Source organism: Solanum dulcamara, chromosome 3, assembly GCF_947179165.1.
Source record: "Solanum dulcamara chromosome 3, daSolDulc1.2, whole genome shotgun sequence".
NCBI classification, from domain to species: Eukaryota; Viridiplantae; Streptophyta; class Magnoliopsida; order Solanales; family Solanaceae; genus Solanum; species Solanum dulcamara.
In genome coordinates this window covers 2,960,468-2,982,216 of record NC_077239.1, presented here as the reverse complement: position 1 = coordinate 2,982,216, position 21,749 = coordinate 2,960,468, and the positions used below count along the sequence as shown (strand labels likewise).

General features: G+C 31.0%; 2 protein-coding genes across 2 annotated transcripts; both read left to right on the top strand.

The window, feature by feature from the left end:
• The first annotated feature begins 10,713 nt into the window (after window positions 1-10,713).
• On the top strand, window positions 10,714-16,496 carry LOC129882157 (rho GTPase-activating protein 5-like). Its single transcript, XM_055956333.1, has 5 exons — window positions 10,714-11,843; window positions 14,202-14,322; window positions 14,464-14,583; window positions 15,100-15,330; window positions 15,617-16,496. Exons 1-5 carry the CDS (start codon window positions 11,311-11,313, stop codon window positions 16,208-16,210), a joined length of 1,599 nt encoding a protein of 532 aa, XP_055812308.1. The 5' UTR covers window positions 10,714-11,310; the 3' UTR covers window positions 16,211-16,496.
• Window positions 16,497-17,393: 897 nt separating this feature from the next.
• LOC129882162 (uncharacterized) lies at window positions 17,394-21,676 on the top strand. Its single transcript, XM_055956338.1, has 9 exons — window positions 17,394-17,412; window positions 17,561-17,670; window positions 18,123-18,298; window positions 19,113-19,180; window positions 19,276-19,377; window positions 19,450-19,605; window positions 20,489-20,608; window positions 21,072-21,201; window positions 21,277-21,676. The coding sequence occupies exons 2-9, from the start codon at window positions 17,570-17,572 to the stop codon at window positions 21,387-21,389; spliced, it is 966 nt and encodes a 321-aa protein (XP_055812313.1). The 5' UTR covers window positions 17,394-17,412; window positions 17,561-17,569; the 3' UTR covers window positions 21,390-21,676.
• Window positions 21,677-21,749: the final 73 nt, after the last annotated feature.

The window sequence follows — 21,749 nt, the reverse complement described above, 5'->3', positions numbered from 1 at the left end:
AATAAAATAAAAAAAGAATGAAGAGAGTTGAAGAGTGGATACACACAACTTGTGTAAAATAGAAGAAAAAACAAAGAGAATTTTGGGGAAATAAGCAAACAAGGACGGCAATACTTGCCAAATGTCAAAAATAAATGGTTGAAATAAAGGGAATATTTGCATCCACAAATGGACATACCTTTTATTTAAAAATTTTATTAAGTATCTGATACAGAATTAAGTTTCGATTAAATAAATATATGTCACGCCGCCTAAGGCCAAATTAAAGAGAAGTTCTTCCTAAGTCCTAACGTGAGGCTTTGAATTCGAGATCTATAGTTAAGAGTGAAAGAATCATATTTATCCCATCATATAATACTTTTTAACATAACATAAAATTTTGCCCCAAAAGTTATAGGGAAATAGATGATTTAGCGAGGATTTCGACCTAGTGACAAAAGTGCAACACATAATATATATGTTAAACACACACGACGGCTTCGAAATCTAATATTTAAGTGAAAAAAAGATCAAAAAATGGACCGATTATCCATTGAGTTCACTAGAAAAAAAGAAGAAGAGAAATATAAGAACTAATTGCGAAATTCATTGTTAATTAATCACTAAATAACCTATAGCTCATATAATTATTATTTTTATAATTCATTGCTACTTCGTCATTAAATAGGCCTAATGAAAAAAAAAATATTGTTCAGCAATAGAAATTTTCCGTCTTTAATTCTTGATATTTTTGTAATGTTTCAAACCTTACGAGTCAAACTCTGGAAGATTTCATGATTAGAAAAAGAAAATTATTTTTGCCTAACATATTATAACTTTAATAAAATTTCAGCACTAAAATGTGTGCCTTATTCAAAGGAGAAAAAATAAAATCAGAAAAAAAATATTAGAAGCTTCCAATAAAGTTATCTCCTTCATAAAATTCAACTCCTAAGTAAATATCTTAATTTAATAACAGAGGGATCACAATCAATTTAACCATATGATATGATGAAGTTTATCTACCTGATTAATCTGAATTCATTTGACTGAAAAACTTGATAAGAAAGATGATAAAACGTAATTCAGATCTCTAGTTAAAAATGGAGGAATCCTAATCATCTCATTATTCTTCAATTGTTTTTGCGTTTGTTATGAAAGAAGAAATGAAATATCTAAATAATTATATTCGTCATAACAAACCAAGTTTCATACTTGTTCTTTTTTCCTGTTTGGCATTCATTTCGGAGCGCACTTGACTTATTCAGGTCTATGTCCGAAAAATCTCACCCCAAAAATAAAATTCTTCTTATCAAAGATAATTTCATTTTTGGGGTTCGAACCGAAACTTCTGATTAAGACTTTCATACGAATAATTATTTTTTCTTGTTTGAAGTCTTGAGAATGTTGTCGAGTCAACTTTTTCACAAGCCTCTATCGCAATTCCTTAAGAGCAAATTTCGCAAATAATAATAAATTAAATAAGACTCCTTAGTTATAATTTGCATATTTACAAATTGTAGATATAATTTAAGTTGTTTTGTTTGTATAATTTGCGGGTACGTTTGTATAATTCAACTATTCTGTATAAACTTGAAATAATGAATTTACAAAAACACAAACATCTAAACTTTAAACAGCTATCCAAATTATATTATACAAAATTACGTTATACAAAGTTATACAAATTTTGAATTATACAAACGTGCGAATTATACAAACTCGAACCGTAATTAATGCGAAATGTTAGTGATGAATTATAAATTAGCTAAACTATAATTATATTAACTAATTAACTAGTATATGTTTGTTTATTCGCGTAATTTTTTCATTCTTTAATTAGTTTGGGATTTTAATGGGTCAACGAGTAAATGGGCTGCTAAATTGGGCTACTGGGCTTAATGAACTTGGACTCTAGAGATTCAGCAGGTTTTGGACTTCTCTAATTTAACAGACCAGAAAAAATGATTTGGCCCAAATTTCTTCTTCTTCTTTTAATTTGGGAAAAATTACCCTTTTACACATATTTTAATACCATATTTACTTGTATTCCCTATTAAACCAAAAAATATCCAAAATCCCTCTTTTTCCTTTAACTCTCTCTCCCTCACTGATACATCACTCTTCCTCCCTAAATCCTCGCCTAAATTCGTTCCTCTTCATCAGTTTTTGAGATTTTGAATTTATAAGTACATCTGTTACTCAATTTCAAGGTTCTAACTAAGGTATATTTAAGTTTTTCCTTATCTGAAATCTCACTTCATCCTCATTCAATCTGATTTCTCCTAAAATTTGTATCGTCTGATTTCTTCTGTAAATCTTTGAAAAATCTTCTAAAATTGGTATCCTTTGCTTTCTCCTGTAAATCTTTCTGTTTTTTTAACTCATATCTTCAATGATACATATGGAATCCGTTCATGGTCTCACACAATTGAATAAAAATCAAAGAATTCTTGTTTCACCTGGTTCTGATTCATCTTGGGAAGGTTATGACGAGGTTACATCCAAACATCGTAACGATCCAGCAGTGATGGATAAGCTACGTGAGAAATTGAAGTCGAAAGCTCCAGTTAAACATGCACCCAAAGAACTAGAGAACAAGATTGAAGGGGTTACAACATGTCCTAATCTCCCAAAGGTATGGTTCAATTAAGTTTTTTTTAATGCCGTTTTTATGAAGATTTTTTGACTCTGATACATATTATTTATGTATCAGATTCTCATGTATCAAGCGTTAACGCTTCTGATACATAGTATTTTTTTTAAATGTCATTTTTTCTGAAGATTTACTACTTCTGATACATCATGTCTAGGTGTCAGTTTCTATTGTATCAAGTTTTAATGATTCTGATACATCTACATTTATGTATCAGATTATAATTTATGAAGCCTTACTGCTTCTGACACATCTTCTGTATGTATCAGATTCTCATGTATCAAATATTTTAATGCGTCTGATACATCGTATTTATGTATAAAGTTCACGTTGTATTTAATCATTTTTTATGTCAATGCAGAAAATGATGTACGTCATCAAGAAGATCTCGTCTCACCCCTTGATGTATCAGATACATAACTTATGTATCGGCAAAACTGGAAAAAAAATCAAAATCGACTTTTTGTTTGAATTGATGCTCTGTATTTTCCATTCAAGACGATACTCTATTTTTTGGCTTGAATTTTCATGAACATAACCGTTGCTTTTTTTAACAAATTAATTCCATTAATTAGATCAGTAATTCATTTAAAGAACCAATCATACCTTATATTAAGATACTATCCATAAATAGGTGATGTGCATTAACTATTCTATAGTTAAAGTTGATGCATCAGATACATAACTTATGTATCGGCAAAATTGGAAAAAAAATTGAAATCGACTTTGGTTTGAATTGATGCTCTGTTTTTTCCATTCGAGACGATGCTCTGTTTTTTTGCTTGAATCTTCATGAACATAACCGTTGCTTTTTTTAATAAATTAATCCCATTAATTAGATCAGTAATTCATTTAAAGAACCAATCATACCTTATATTAAGATACTATCCATAAATAGCTGATATGTATTAACTATTCTACAGTTAAAGATGGTGTATCAGATACATAACTAATGTATCAGCAAAACTGAAAAAAAATTAAAATCGACTTTGATTTGAATTGATGCTCTGTTTTTTGGCTTGAATGTTCATGTACACAACCGTTGCTTTTTTTAATCAATTAATCCCATTAATTAGATCAGTAATTGATTTAAAGAACCAATCATACCTTATATTAAGATACTATCCATAAATATATGATCTGCATTAACTATTCTACAGCTAAAATTGATGTATCAGATACATAACTAATGTATCAGCAAAACTAAAAAAAGGGGAAATCGGGTAATTTTGGTACGATGAGGGATGTATAGTAATTAGACTTTTCCATTATGGAATTTAGGTAAAGTATACTTTAATTTAATACAAAGTACAAAGTACAAAAACCCCAACAATTTGAACACTAATTACATCTTATCCCCCAAATTTCCCAAAATACAATAATCCTGGATTTTTTCAGTCTTCCGATACATAGCAAAATATACATAAGTTGTATGTATCAGGTACCAAAACATAATGAAAGTTGTCATAACTATAAACTAGATACATTAGAAAGTGATGTATCCGAAGGTTAAGAGAGAGAAAGAAAAAAGGGATTTTGTAATTAAATCAAACGGTTTAAGTCGTGTAGTTACGTAATTTTTCCTTACTAATTTATCTCCAACTATGACTAATATTTTTTCTTTGTATCTAAATCTTAGTTATTAGTTCATTTATTTTTTATTCTACGTGATCGTGTTTGACTGAACACAACATTTTAAAATATGATTTTAATTTATAGATAGCATATTGCTTATGACTTTACAGTTTACATCCCGTTGCAAAAACAAAGTATACTAAAAGAAAAAAGGCAATATTTGTTGAATAATATAAAGAGGTTCTTTTGGTCCAAAAGAAATTTTGTACAATTGGTCATTGGGCCAAAGACCGTTAATCCACCTTTTGATATTATTTTTAATTATTTTTTTTAATAATCATGGTGTTTATATCCATTTGCGTCTTCCTATACAGGTATTGGGTGACTTGAACATCAAAATTTGTATGAATAGGAAGAAATGATCTGGTATTATTTTACCTCTGCTGAAATTTGAACCCGAAACTTCAAAGACATATCTGAGATTTAAGCTTTATGGACTCAATCTTTAAAGTTTTTAGTAATTAACTCATTGTTTGAATGAACATGTTATATGTACTCTACATCAGCCTCTACGAGATCTCATGATTCTCGTTCTACTAGAATTGTATTCCCACGAAAGGAATGGTGAAGTTTAAAACCTAATCCTTCAAAAGATCCGGCTCTACCCAAACTTTTCTGGTTCACCCCAACATTCCCCACTTGTCCGAGCGTACATTTTCTCCATCACTATTAGTGGCTTTCATTTTTTTAAACTAAATTTAACATTTAAAATAAAATTATTTTTAAATATAAAAGCATGAAATTATAAATGAAATAAAAATTTTAAAGAAAATTATTTTCAAATATAAAATATATCTTCTTTTTTTAAAACAAATTACTAAAAAATAATGTCAAGTAAAACAAAATATAAAAATCACTTTATTTTTGGGGTCCACCGCTATGATTAATTTGAATTTGAGTAGTGAATATTGTAAACATAAAAAGTGCAAATTATTATTCTATTTCTAAAACCCAAAAAAAAAAAAAAAAAAACTTTTCTTCCGTTGTATCATCTTTTTATGTATCTTTTTCCATGTTTTTCTCTGTCTCTGTCTCTTTGAATTTGGTATACATAGAGCTTATAAAATTTTTCTTTGAATAAATTAATTTACTGTAAGCTAAGTTACTAATAAATTCGATCAATACGAGTGTCGATATCTAATAAGAAACAAAAAAAGAAAAAGACATTATAAGTTACGATTAAAAAAAATATACAATAAATTAAAAGTGAAATAACTATAGTCTACAACTCGAACTCAAGTTAGAAGTTTATATTTAATTATTCAGTATTTGAAACTCATTCATTTTATATTAAATATATTATTCTGTATTTGAAACTCACTCATTAGACTAGTTCATCACTCTGAAAATTTGAACATAAATCCACGGTTTTTTGATGGATGGATCCAGCCGTCCCATCAAATTCCTCGGTGAGATAATAAAAAAATATTTCAATCATAAGTTACTTGAATTGAAGTTTATGAAATTGTTGGTAGTTTGTGAAAATCAAATTAGTTGAAACGATTTTTCAAATTTTGAGATAGCAAAAGACATGTTTTGATGTAAACATCGTGATAGTGTTTTTTTTTTTCAAGAGCAAAAGAGGATAGGGTTTAGAGAAGTTAATTAATAATTGAAGACATAATTAGACCAAATTCACCTAATTTAACCACGAATTAAGGTCATTAATTATGTCTACCACGAGTGGATTCAACTTTTAATAGACATAATTAGACAGTCACCTAATTTTTTTGTGTTTTTGAGTCCTGAAAAAAAGTGCTGTAAAAATAAGTGTTCCCTTTTTCTACTTTTATGGTAAGTAGTAAGAAATAAATAAAGGAAAATAATTTTTAGACAGAACGGGGACAATTAAGTCATTTCACATGTATTGGAGGGTAAAACACTTTTACACAGACTACTTATATTGTTTTCTTTAAAAATAAAAAAAGTCAAATATAAGACAACGAGTATGTCAAAAAAATAAATTTTCTCTACCCTTATTTAGGGGTATCAATTCAAATTTTAAGAATAAATTTTTGTGTAAGTCAGACCCCTTAAAAAAAAATTAAAAATTGGGAGCGGAGGAATTATAATGTGGGAAATCGAACCCTCACGAACAAGGTAAAAATTCATGTAGGCAACCAACTAAGCTACTAAAATTCTTCTAGACCCCCTTAAATAGATTCTACAGGCATTTGTAATTACATAAAGTGAAATGATGCTAAAGAGACTATTAGAACAGATCATCAAGAGATGTAGTGAGACGAATGAATTTTTTTCATCTTTAATTATATTACATTAGAAATTTGAACTTTAAAAATAAAAAATTCTAATAATAAGTGTTTTCCGACCCCTTAGACCTTAGATAAGTCATATATGATGAAAAATTTAATTAATCGAATTAGTGATTTTCTAATGTCAAATAGTTAAACTAGTGAAGTTGTACTCCATTCCTTTCCAAGGAAGATAAAAATACAAGTGCATTGAATGGTTAACTACAATATGACTTTGTTATGAATTGTCATATTTCTTGAGTTTTGACACATTTCATTGATGACACAATTGAAAGTTACAAGTCTTTTTGGTAAGCTAAATCATTCTCCAATTTAAAATTCATAAAATAAAAGGTCACATCTTACCCACCCCCAAGTGAAAGGGTATGTGTCACACTTTGATTGTTTTTCTTGGTTTGCAAATGGATAAGTATGATAATCGAGGTGAAAATATTCTTTCATTTTTAATCAGATATTTCGTGTTCAAATTTTAAAAATCGAATTATATTTAATAATGAATAATTTACTTCAAAATAATATTTTTCAGTATAAATTTAAATTAATCAGAACCTAAATCATAGGTTGAATAGTAAAGAAAAGGATAAGTATGCATAAGTGAATGTTTAATTAGAATTTTCACAAATGTAAGAGATGTCTATTGTAAAGTCTATGTATGAATGTGTCTTTGATATTACAGTTCCTTATTAGATATCTATTATTAGTTGTCTGATAATTGCTGCATTATTTTGTAGTAAAAAATAATTTTTAAAAAATAAAGAATTACTTACTATTCCATCATTATTCTTATTTATTATCATATCAATTAGAATAAACACCTTCTAACAAAGTGATTCTATGACTTGATTCAAATTTAAAATTTCTGATTAAAAATAAAAAATTATTTACTATGTCACTGCTATTTTTATTTATTATTATATCAATTAATATTCTATAGAAATTTATAAAACACCTTATAATACAAGTGACTTCATGATCAGATTCGATCGAAATTCCTAGCTAAAAATTTTAAAAAATTACTTACTACCTCATTGCGACTCCTATTTATTATTAGATCGATTAGTATCCTATGTAAATTTATAAATACTTTCTAACATAAGTGATTTTATGACCATATTTAAATTCGAGATTTTTGACCAAAAATAATAATTATTGTATTATTTTATAGTAAAAAAATAACTAACAAACAAAAAAAAGAAGGAAAAAAAACTAATCCAAGAACAAATATATTAGGCATGGACAAGGGCGGAGCTAGGGGCATAGGGATTCATTCGAATCTATCTTCAAAAATTATAATATATATTTATAATAAAAAAAATTATGTATATAAAATAAATATTAAGCTCTTTTAAATTTCTTTTGTATATTTAATTTTTTTTATATTCTAATTTTTTTAAGTAAAAATTTTGATTCCACCACTCGGATCAGGCTCATGTGTTGAAGACATTAAAATATTATTGTTCCTTGGATCTGCAACTACCTTAACAGAACCAGGTACCTTCCTACAAAAATACAAGTTGTCATTATTCTTTAGTACATTAAATTAAAGGTTTCCTTTATACCAAAATAATAAATAAACCATTAATAATTCAACTAAAGATATTAATATGACCTGCAAAAGAAATAAAGAAGTACTATAGAGTAGATAAGATCTTTACATGATTAGGAATATTAATTCTTCATCATTATACGCTCAGTCCCTTTAATAAAACAGTGCAAGTCATGTGATTAGCCAAGTTTTGGTTCTAGTGAGTTGAGTTGATTAATTTTTGAAGTTAAAATAAATTATAGAGAATTAATTAGACTAAATTTCAAGGCTAATTATATTAATGATATATGATTTGTTACGTTTTGTTTTGAGAGAGTCAATTTGACTAATTTTTAAAGCTAAAATATTTCAAAAACTATAGAAAAAAATATAAATTGTAAATTTTCTCGTATTAATATGGTGAAATATGTATAATAAATTGTTGAACAAATTTCATATAGTTTGAATTTCAAGGAGCTAAAAATGTCAAGTATTTCGAGACAAATTGAGTAGTACTTTTCGTATAAATTTTGTTTAAAAATAATTGAAAAATCTATACCTAATTCACAATCAATTAAATATTCTGATCCCCATACTCCAAAATCCTTCACATTAATTGAAAAATACATATTATATATTTTTTTAAATTTTTCATTAGATATTCAATATTAATATTGACGCCGCCAGAAAAATTTAATTTGCACCAAACTCTTGCAGAGGAAGTAGAATGCTTTCTAACAAAAGTGATTCCATGATCAGATTTAAATTCGAGATTTATGATAAAGGGTTATTTACTATTTCACCGCGATACTTGTTTATTATTTTACCCATTAGTATCCTATAGAAATTTATAAATACCTTCTAACAAAAGCGATTTCATGATCAAATTCAAATTCGAGATTTTTGATCAAAAATAAAGAATTGCTTACTATTTCACTATGATACTTATTTATCATCATATAAATTAGTATCCTAAATTTTTTTATAACAACCTTCTAACAAAAGTGACTTCATAATCAAATTCAAATTTCATATTTTCAAGTAAAAATAAAAGATTACTTACTACTCTACCACGACTCTTATTTATTATCATATAATTAGTATCCTATAAAATTTTATGAACACGTTCTAATAAAAGTGACTCCATAATTATATTCAAATTCAAGATTGTTAACTAAAGATGGAGGATTACTTGCTATTATACCGCGTCTCTTATTTAATATTGTATCAATCAATATCCTATATAGAAATGTATAAATACCTTCTAACAAAAGTGACTCCATAATCAAATTTGAATTTGAGATTTTTAACTAAAATTTTAAAAAAATCATCCACTACTCTATTGCGACTCTTGTTTATTATTAGATCAATTAGTATCCTATGTATATTTATAAATATTTTCTAAGAAAAGTGACTTCATGACCAGATTCGAATTCGAGATTTTTGATCAATAATAAAGAATTATTTACTTTTTCACCATGACTCTTATTTATTATTATAATCAATTAGTATCCTATAGAAATTTATAAATACCTCTTAATAAAAGTGACTCTACGATTAGTTTTGAATTTGAAGTTTTTGACTAGAAATAAAGGATTGCTTGTTACTCTACTTCGACTTTATTTATTATCATACCAATTAATATAAACACCTTCTAACAAGAGTGACTCCATGACCAAATTCAAATTCGAAATTTTTGACTAAAAATATAAGATTACTTACTACTCCATCGCGACTCTTATTTATTATTATCAATTAATATGTTATAGAAAATTTATAAACACATTTTAATAAAAGTGACTTCAAGATTAGATTTGAATTTGAGGTTTTGACTAAAAATAAAGGATTACTTACTACTCAACTGCGATTTTATTTATCATCATACCAATTAATATAAACATCTTCTAACAAAAGTGACTCCATGATCAGTTTCGAATTTGAGATTTTTGACTAAAAATGTAGGATTGCTTGCTACTTCATCGCGACTCTTATTTATTATTATAGCAATTAATATTTTGAGGGTGTGAAGCAGTGTCAAACCAAAATACCCAACAAGCATTAGCTCTCCCCGAAAAGGAGGTGATTCAGCCTGCAGAAATTTATAAACGCCTTTTAATAAAAGTGACTTCAAGATTAGATTTGAATTCGAGGTTTTTGACTAAAAATAAAAGATCACTTACTACTCTACTTAAACTTTATTTATTATCATATCAATTAATATAAACATCTTTTAACAAAAGTGACTTCATGACTAGATTCGAGATTTATGAATAAAAATACAGAATTACTTGTTATTTCATCGCGATTCTTATTTATTATTATATCAATTAATATTCCACAGAAATTTATAAACACCTTCTAAAAAAAGTGACTCCAAAATTAAATTCAAATTCAAATTTCTAACTAAAAATAAAAAATTACTTACTACTCCACTGTAACTCCTATTTAATATCATATAATATCAATTAGGATCCTATTCTACAGAAATTTATAAACATCTTCTAATAAAAATAACTCCAAAATTAAATTCAAATTCAAAATTTCTAACTAAAAATAAAAAATTACTTACCACTTCACTATAACTCCTATTTAATATCATATAGTATCAATTAGGATCCTATAGACATTTATAAAGAGGAAAACATCTAGAAAGTGCCATGGTAGAGGAGCCAAATCCAGCTAAGCTTAGCCTTCTATTCCCTTTTTGCTTCTCCATAACATTAAAAAAATTAAAGTTTTTGATTCCAAAACAAGAAGCTCTATAATAAACTAATCCCCTTCTTTCTATAGTTTCTCTACTAAATTCTCACTACTTCCCTATAGAGCTTTTCATATAAAGAATTGAAGTACTTCCATAAAATAGGGAGAAAAAAAAAGTGTCATGTATTGAAAGTGATGATGATATTAATATCTCACCTTCCAAAAACCAACCTTTGCTTGAATCCAACTCTACTCAAACTCCCCCTCTCTTTCTCTCTAGTCTACTAATCTACCAAACTATCATAAAGAGGTTTACACAAGTTGTTGTAAATTTTCTTTAAAAGTGTCCACCAAACTTTTCTTGCTTCTTGTTCTACAATTAAAACCCACCGAAAAAAATCCAATATTTAAATTAAAAAAAGGATTTTTTTTGTGGTTTTCTTGAAAATGACTGAAATTATAAGGTAGGAACTTTTCTTGATTGGTTCTACCATTAAAACCCAACAAAAAAATCCAATCTTTTTTTTGTGGGTTTCTTGAAAATGACTGAAATTATACAACCCCAACATGAGTTACCTTCATCTGCAAGCTCCATTAGTATACTACCTTGTTTAGTACCTAGAGATAATGATGGGTCTCACCAAGAGAGTCTAATTAGTGGACCCAATTTGTATTCTGTTGTAGATGTATACAGAGGGGAAAATAATACTGAGGTACAAGTAAGAGGAGTTAGTATTTCTGGTAGAAAAAGAGAGAGAAAAAGGAGAGAAAGAGAAGAAGGGGGAGATCAGCTGTCTTTGTTAACACTTTGTTTAACTGGTTTTAGGAAATCTTTGGTTGCTTGTAAGAGCAATTTTGATATTCTCAGTGGTGTTGGTGTTGAAGAGCTGCTTTCTTCTTCTTGTTCTGGTTTTAGTTCTAGTTCTGGTTCTGGTTCTGCTAATTCATCAATGGAGATTAGTTGGCCTAGTAATGTTAGACATGTTGCTCATGTCACTTTTGATAGGTTTAATGGATTTCTAGGACTTCCTGTTGAGTTTGAACCTGAAGTCCCTAGAAGACCCCCCAGTGCCAGGTTTAATCTTTTTTCTTTTCTTTTAAAGTACTTTTCTTCATTTTTGTTCTTGGTGGGGGGTTTTGCTCTAAATCAGTCACTTTTGTTTTATTTAGTATGATGGTGATATGAAATGAGCTTAAATAAAGAAGTAGATATTCATATAGCCAACTCTAACTTGATTGGAACTGAGTCGTAGTTGTTGTTGTTTGTTCTAAATCATTCATAACTTAGGATATGTGCTTTGTGTTCCTTTATTACTATCCTCTCTGTTCCAATTTGTTTGTTTGGTTTTGACCTGACACAAATTTTAGGAAAGTAAAGACAACTTTGAATCTTGTGGTCTTAAACTAAATAATATATATAATGTATCAAAATGTCCGTTAATATTGTGGTCCTAAACATGTCCGGTAGAAATTTGGGATTAAAGAGTTGACAAAAAATCAATTCTTTCTGAAACGGATTAAAAAGGAAAGTAAGACGAATAAATTGAAACATAGAGAGTATAATGATGATATGAAATGAATTTAAACGAACAAGTGGATGTTCATATATTTATTAATTATTTATTTAATCGTTATTTGTTATTAGTCTTTATTTATTTGTTATCTATTCGTTATTTGTTTGTTGTTTTTCTCATAAAGCTTTTAGTTTTCTATTCTTATCTAACATTTTTTATGCATTTATGCTTTTACTGAGCCGAGGGTCTCCAGGAAACAGCCGTCCTACCTTGGTAGGAGTAAGGTCTGCGTACATTCTACCCTCCCCAGACCCCATGGTGTGGGATTTCACTGGGTTGTTGTTGTTGTTGTTGTTGTTGTTGTAAGTGGATGTTCATATAGCTGACCCCCAACTTGATTGGGACTGAGACATAGTAGTTGTTGTTTGTTCTAAATCATTCATGGCCTAGAATATGTGCTTGATGTTACTTTATTACTATTATTATTCTTTTGGTTTTCGCTTGTCTGTGTTTCTAGTTTTGTTGGGTTTTGATGACATTTTAACGTTCAAATACTCTCTCCCTCCCAAACTAGATGTCATGTTTTGCTTCTCGACAACCAATTTGATCAATCTTCGGAGCTAAACTGAATTAGTTTAATTTTAAATTTAGATATTCGAAAACTATACTAAAAGTACTATTAGTTGCAACTTTTCTTGTATCAATTCGTTATGGTGAAAAATACATCTTAAAATGTTGGTCATGTAGTTTGAATCTTGAGAAGCTTAATGGGACAACTATTTTGGGCTGGAGGGAGTAGTAGAATATGATTTTTTGAGGAATTCCATCTTTCATTATTGTTATTATTCAAGTTATATCTTTTTGTTCTTTTTCTCTTTCTGGTGAGTTGAAGAAGGGCTGTTGGCTTCTTTTAGTTATCTTGTTAGTTGTTTAGGATTTTGACTGCCTTGTCCAGCATATGCTCATGAAACAAGGAGAAGAACATATAATTGTGGTTTAAATTATTCTGGGAAAGCTAATAATTTATGCAGTGGAATGCATAAATAATTGATTAATATATCCATGGATTGATGATTAATGGTGCATCATTGTCTCCCTTACCAACCTCTGATTAGGTCGAAAGTAATGTGTTCTTTTGCTTCAAGATGGATTTTTCCTTTCTTCATGATGATTACACTTACCAAAAATTGACTATTTTTATTAGGTTGGGAAAAAAACTGGATTTTAAGCATACTTTTCATTCAGTAATGTAGAAATTTATTACACATTGGCTATATATATGTGTGTGTGTGTGAAAATGGTTCAGAAAAGGGTGCAAAGAAACATAGTGAAAGCTTAGTATAATTACTCTTGTAATTAAGAAATTTCTTTGAACATTTAAAAATGGCAGTTGCTTTGGAAGTTTCGGGATATATGATCAAGATTTGAAGAAAATGAAGTATAGGCCTTTTATTATGTTCACGAGACAGTCTTCTCATACTGCTGTGGGAATATGTTATCCTTCAACATAGTAAAAGAAAATGAAAAGTGAAAAAAAGAAAAGAAAATGTTGTTCTCTTTGTTCACCTAACAAGCTGTTGGTTTATAATTGTTACAATAATAAATATTTACAGTCCAAAATAGTGGGGTAAGGCGATGTGAATCCTCTATATCTTTTGACTTCGTATGTGCCTGTTTCATTCCAATACTTTGTTTCATAATGTTTAAGTTGATACCAACCTAGTACTGAAAAGCCATATCATATATCTTACATGTTTTTCGATGACACATTACTTTTGTGTAATTTCTTTTGTATTCTAGTAACTTTTGATCCTATCTTTTTTACGAGCTTTTATATGGTGTATCACGACTTGTTCAGATTATTGTCTAGTCAAAAAATGTCACGCTCTTCTAATTGATGTTGGTGTTGTTTTCTGCAGTACAAGAGTCTTTGGAGTTTCGACAGATTGCATGCAGCTTTCATTTGACTCTCGAGGAAATAGTGTCCCCACAATCCTTCTGATGATGCAAGGGCGCTTATACGCTCAAGGTGGCTTGCAGGTGTGGATTCACCAAATCTTTAATCTCCCTCATGCTGATTAAATAAATGTTTGACTAGGCATCTATCACTGATTTGTGTGATCTCTAGAAGTTCTGTAAGTATTACTTTTCAATGATGAAAATGAGTTTATTGACTTGCAGGCTGAAGGGATCTTCAGGATCAATGCCGAAAATGGCCAAGAAGAATTTGTGAGGGAGCAACTAAATAGGGGAATTATTCCAGAAAACATTGACGTCCATTGCTTAGCAGGTCTTATAAAGGTGATATTCTGCACCTTGCTCTCCGAATATGTTTCATTCTATGTTGCTCACTCCAAAAATGCTGCCATTCCCATGTCGGATCCTCCAAAATTGCATTATTTTTGGAGGATCTGCCACGCACTTGCGATATTTTTGAAGATTTAGGGCGACATAGATTTCATTCGACATTTTTGGGTAATTGTTGAGAGGAAATTATTTGCCCGGATTGCAAGTGATCAATATCTATTCATATCAGCTATTTAGGTGAAATATCTCATTTTGGAGAAAGTATACTTCCACTAAATTGCATTTGAACTTGAATTGAAGTTCTAATCTTCTTCATTGATGAAGGTACATTGTTATGTTCTGATCAAGTTCAAAGAGTTTTCTCTCCTCTCCCTATTTGGACAGGGGTAGGAGGTAGTTCTATTAGTTCCTTGACATCGATTTTTGTTATCCCTATGCATTTTATGGCTGGTTTAATTTTTCATTTCATCTGTATGTGGTAATTGACGTAAAGTGATGATACTTTTATAGGCTTGGTTCAGAGAATTGCCAACGGGAGTTTTGGACTCTCTCTCGCCAGAGGAAATTATGCGTGCTCAATCAGAAGAAGAGTGTGTGCAGCTCGTGAGACTTCTTCCACCGACTGAAGCTGCTCTATTAGATTGGGCTATTAACTTGATGGCTGATGTTGCTCAACTGGAAAGTTTTAACAAAATGAATGCACGTAATATTGCTATGGTGTTTGCTCCAAATATGACACAGGTAGGTCGAAGTTTCCATGCAATTTGAAAGAAACATGAAGGAATCATATTGTTGCTCCTATTGCATCTCTTTTCCCTTTTCTTATTTTCGGGTGTGGGTAAGTGTTGGGGGTTGCACATTTGTTAGGAAAGTCGTCGTGGTTGTGATATTTCCTATATTAAGAGTACAATTTCCATTTCATAGACAGCAAGCTAAACATGACAATGAAACTTACAATAGTTCAATCATTAGAATGCAGCAAGTGTTTTCTTTGACTAACAAATGGTGAACTTTTTTCTGCCTGCAGATGGCAGATCCATTGACTGCTTTGATGTACGCGGTTCAAGTTATGAACTTTCTCAAGACTCTAATTCTCCGGACTTTGAAAGACCGAGAAGAATCTGCTGTAGAAGCTGGTCCTGCACCAGAACTGGAGCCATTCGATGAAAATGGACATCATAGTGCTTCACAGCCAATAGTTCAGAAGTCTAACGAGATCGAGGAGGATATCCTTATATCCAAAGGACGACCCTCAAGTGGTGCTGCTAATTCTACCCTCGGAGAGATTATAGTCGAGAATGAGTCCCATGAATTACCGTGTACCATAGAGAACGTTCTGGAGGAACATGCGTTCGTTGATTGTCTCAGTGAAATCTCAAACCTGCCAGACAGCACAAAGGATGAGCTTGGATCTGGTAACATCAATTTAGCAAGTGGAAGAAGTCAACCTAAAATCCGAAGGACTAAAAGCGTGCATTCGAGTAGTTCTAGTCAGAAAGGATCGAAGAAAATGATTGAATGGCCGATAGTTCATATAGCTGGGAATCTAGAGAAAGGCAAGGAGGTCAGAATCATCGATAGGTTGAATTCGACAACAGAAAGGGTAGAAGCATGGCGATGAATATGTCTCGCCACAACGGGCCATTGCTGCTGCCTCATCAAGAATTCAAATGGTTGTGATTTATGTTTGAAAAAAAAGACAATGTATTATCCAGTTATGTTTGTAATTGGGGTCATATTTTTCCAGTATGTGCTTTTCAAACAGGAATTCTGTCATCTTTCCCTCTAGGTATGTTTGGCTGGGGAAACTAGCAGGATGAATGTAATTTATGTGTTCTTTTTTTGTAGGATGAATATTGTTGTGATTTACAATTTCAATATGATTTTCTTCATTTTGACATAAACAAGTGACCACTAGTGCTTTCTACATACACTCCTTCATCCTTAATCAACAACGATTTGAAATGAAGTCGCTTTTGATAGAGAGTATATTATTTGGTACCAACCTGAAATTAACGTTAGTCAAGTAAGTATTGAACACTAAAGTGAGTATTGAACACTAAGTGAAAAATAAAAAAAGATAGTTTGCATTATAGAAAATTACACATTAGATTTTGCAGTTGAGTTGAGTTAATCATTATAAAGTATAAAATTAATCCAAAATTAGTTGCTTGAGATTTCTTTTGAAAAAGTAACATTATTTTTCAAAATTTTGAATTTTCTTCGTAAAATAGCCAAACAAAAATAGTAATGATATAAAAACACGTTTAAATTATCGTCTTTTCGTGAATGCCACTCTCTTTGTATTAAAATACACCTCGATGTTGAGTTGGCCTACACACGCCTATCATCGATTGAGAACAAATATTTGGTCAACTCAGCATCGAAATACAAAGTGAGTGATAGTTTAGGCAGAGAAAGAGATTAATTGATAGTTAAGATCCAAAACTCATGAAACAATGATAGTTTATGTGTATTTTGTCATTAACTCTGTGAAAAACTAAAAAAGAAAAAAACAAACGTATCAAGTTTTAATCTCAACAAGGCAAGACAAACACTAAATGATATTTTCAAGACTTTCCGATGAACAAAGTTATCCAGTACATATGTAATACTGTAGTAGGTATTGTCAAAGTGCGCCCAAACCGACTTGAATACCACTATTATTTTTTTTTTTTGAAAAATTGAAAAAATACTTTCAATCAAACCCATGGGAGTAAAATATCACATTTTATACACTTCAGGGGTTGAAATACAATTCATTCCCCAAATAAAAAAACCCGGTTCCAGTTTTTCTTCTATTTCATCACTATAACTGAAAGGGTGGATTCCGAATCCTTTAAATTCGTGAATTTTTTTGATTCATTTGACTTTATATGCATATGGGTTTTCATTTTTGAGCTCTTTTAAATTGCTAAATCAGTATATCTGTAGATTTTTATTCATAAAGACTTAGTTTTTTATTTTGCAGAAAATTTAAATGCTTTGTGGGTTTTCAAGAATGGGGATCCAATGCTGTATTGATGGGAAATTTTTCAGTTCTTTACCCCCTTTAAGTCCTATTTCACTCCCATCTCTAAAGTAAGGTTCAATTCTTTAATTTTCTCTATGTTAGTTTTCTGTTGTAAGGTTTATATAAAGATATTTGTTTAGTTGTTCTGCAAAGAATGGATTTTTGAGGGTTTTTTTTGAGTGAAGAGTCAAAGACACACGTAAAGTATCTCGCTTTTTCGAGTTTCATAGATGAACTATCAGGTGTGAGGTGTGCGAGTTTCCTAATTATTACCTAATATTTATGAAATACACCTCAACTATTGTTTCCTTTTCCTATATGAAGATATGATATTTCAGTTAGGAAAAGGATGGTGATATTCCATATAGGAAAAGGGATTAATGGATAGTTGAGGTGTGTTTCGATAAACATTTGTTAATAGTTGAGGTAGGAAACTCGAAAAACCTGGATACTTCATGTGTGTTTTTGACCATTAGCTTCTTTTTTTTTCTAATTATTTTGCTTAATGCATTATTCTTAGGGAGATACACCTTTGGTATGTGATACCCAATGAAGTTAAGGGTGAATCCCTTATGAACAAATATATGGAGATTCTATCCCCATGTGAGATTGAGAAAGTTTTGAGTTTTCAAAGAGATGAGATGAGGAAAAGTGCTCTACTTGCTCGTGCACTCGTCAGAACTACCATTGCTAGATGTAAGATATTATAGTAGAGTTTTTAGTATTGAATTGAATTTGCTTTGCCATGTAGTTGCTTAAGAAGAATTGATTACTTGCAAGAAGAGAAAACTGATTAGTATGACTAGTTAGAAGGTTATGTGCATTACTCTCTATACTTAATATCTGCAGTTGTTTTAGTCATGTTCTATTTATTAACGATGCATGCAAATAATAGAAAAACTTATTTGCACCTGGTGTTTATCCAAATCATACTAATTTATCCGGGGTACGTCATAAACTAAGGCGAAAATGTTTCTTAATTAGCTATAGTTTGGTGATAAGAGAGTATATGTGAAGCCATATATCATGCATCCATTGGGTTGGTGTAAACACCAGACAAATAATGTGTCTGTTTAAAGTATTCGGATCACAATATGGATTATGGGAGAGTGCACAACATTCGCGTTTTAATTCATCTTGTGCCATTAAAATATCTGGTCAAAGGATGCATCATTTGGTTGGGTTAGAGATTCAGCCTGCCTTCCGCAAATGTAACTATTCAGCTGTTCTAATGGTTACTATTTATTTTTTGTGATTACTGAGTATTGGAGTATAAATGTAAATGTGTTTGTTAGCTGCTAATGTAGAATTGAAAGAACTTGTGAAGTAAACGCCGTCTGTCCAATTGTTTCATTTCAATGTCAGATTCTGAAATCTATTAGGTTATAGGTTATCAACGTTTGACTGAAATTTTCAGTTCCCTCTAATAATTTTCTCTATCATTTCTTATCATAACTGAGTAAGAGAATTTAAATCTCTGATGGCTCATGAAGGCATTGGTTTTTGCTAGATCAGATAAATTCTTCAGTGACGCCCAAATCCATCAAATTTAGGAATAACATTCATGGGAAACCAGAGGTTCGTCATTCAATGTCTTTACATTGGTTTGCTTGTGTTTTCCTTCTGATTTGTTATAGTTGTGTACAGTTAACTTTATATGGCTATGTTAATAGGTAGATTGGCCATGCAGCTACAATTGGGAGCCTCCCACGTTGCATTTCAACATCACACATACGTCGTCTCTGATAGCCTGTGGTGTGACAAAAACTTCTCCTGTAAACATTCTTGTCCTCAAGTCAGTTTGTGTGTATATTCAGGTAAGTGGTAAATCACTTCTTTATTTATAGATCGGTGTGGACGTGGAGGAAAAGCAACGAACAACAAAGCACAACATATTGACTTTAGCTAGAAGATACTTCACCAAACATGAACTTGAAGTGTTAACAGCTATTGGAGATCCCTATATTCAGCACCAGGAGTTTATAAAGTTATGGACATTGAAGGTAAGCTTACTTTAAGGTCTTGATAATTGTTTCAAGTTTGTGATCTACATGGTTACGGTTGAATCATGTTTAATTATTGACTCAATTATAACAATCATTTGCAACAAGACAGCTCAAGAAATTTAGATTGTAGCTATCCTGATTATCTTCATGATTCAAGGATGTGGAACACAAATATCCATTCTTGTTTCTTTCTTTCTTCATATAACTCATGATTTAAGACTTGAAATGCATTTAGTTTAGTAATCTGTCAATGCATGTCAAACATCAACCCCAATGCCCGGTAATAGACGCCATGCGTTGCTGCCAATGCCAATATTGCAAGGCCAAAGCAAGGACTGCCAAAAACGAGAACTCAAGGTCAAACTCATTCCTGTGTATGTACATACACACATACATGAGGGATTGTAAATGTTAGAATAGGTTTGAGTCCCACATTGTTTGGGAATGGATGGGTGGTTTGCTTATATGGACTTAGGCGATCCTCCCCCATGAGCTAGCTTTTAGAATCGAGTTAGGCGCAGGTGCAATATCTTTACAGAGCTAGGTACTTCCCTATTTTGGGCTCTTGGTCCATGCTCCAGTTGGGTCTGGGAGTGCAGGAGATATTAGAGTGTGTTAGAGTCCCACATTGGTCGGAGAATGAACTGTTGGTTTGCTTATATGGACTTGAGAAATCTTCCCCTCATGAGCTAGCTTTTAGGGTTGAGTTAGGCCTAGGTGCTACTGGATAAGGTAATAATTCATCCATTCTTGGGCTTTTTTGCGTCTTTTCTGATCCACTTTCTTGGAACATGTCGTCTTCACTGCTTTATCAATAAAAAAAGGTAGTTTCATCGCTTGTATGTTATGTAAGTTATCTAAAGAAATATATTGTTCACAGGAGGCATATGTTAAAGCACTTGGGAAGGGTTTCTCAGGTGCACCTTTCAAGACATTTACCATTCGTCTTGGTAATGCTATTGGAGAACACTTTCATCTGTTTCAGAATTCAAGCGCTGAGGTATATGCCATAACAGTTACTTTTTATTGAACTTTGACCTCTACTTCAGAGGGGTCTATGTTGTATTCGTCTCAGGCACATCTTTCTATGGGTTTAGCCATGTTTATTTGAAAAAAGGTGGTCAGGTTGGACCATTTGAGAGGATTAAATGTGTAATTTCATCAAATAGTTCTACACAAGAAATAAATGCACTCTTAAGCCTTGTCCAAACATAGCATTTCCTCTTACTGTTTTTTTTTTCCGAGCAAGTTCAAGCTAACTTATAGCACAACAACAACAGCATACTAGTGTAATCCCATAAGTGGGGTCTGGGAAGGGGTGGTGTGTACGCAAATCTTACCCTTACCGTGTGAAGGTAGAGAAGTTGTTTCAGATAGACCCTCGACTCACTTATAGAAGATTGCATATTTGTATCTCAAGGTTACATTGAAAGCTTTCGTTGATATGCATACTTTTCTTTCAGGCAAGTGAAATAGTAGTGGATTCTCTTGACAACACGCATGGCCTTACAAGTAATTGGCAGTTTATGCTCTTGGAGTTGGCTAGTTCTCATTATGTTGCCATTTGCACAGAAAAGAATGTCAAAACAAAAGGTTAGAGAAGTTCTTTTTTGCCTTGAAGTTGAGAATGTCGATGAAGAGTTCTAAACATTATTTTGATTTCGACAGATGATTGGAATAATAATCCTAGGAAATTAACAGTTTGGAAGACAATTCCATTTGTTGAAGACATGTGTGTTTCTGGAACCGATGCAGTCCTTACAGTTTGTGGCTTGAGATAATGATTGTTACATTGATGATGATACTTAATCTGACAATGTATCAGTAGAATCCTTGGATTCAGAGTAGTAATTCAGCAACATAGTACATTTCTGCTAGCACAGTTTCTGGCCTGCGGTGACTTTTTTTTAGCAGGAAAATTAAAACCAAGTGTTTGGGGTAATATTATTGGATCCAACAATTTTATGCTGGGAAAACAGATTGTATAAGTGCATGAATTCTCATTATTTGTCATTCTTGTCTGTAAGATGGACAGTTTTCTTCCAGATTGTAAGCGGTGTTTCTGTTAGTACTTTTTTTTCTTCATTTTTTCATGAGACGATGAAAAATCATTTCTCTCTCTCTCCAAACGTTTGTGGAGT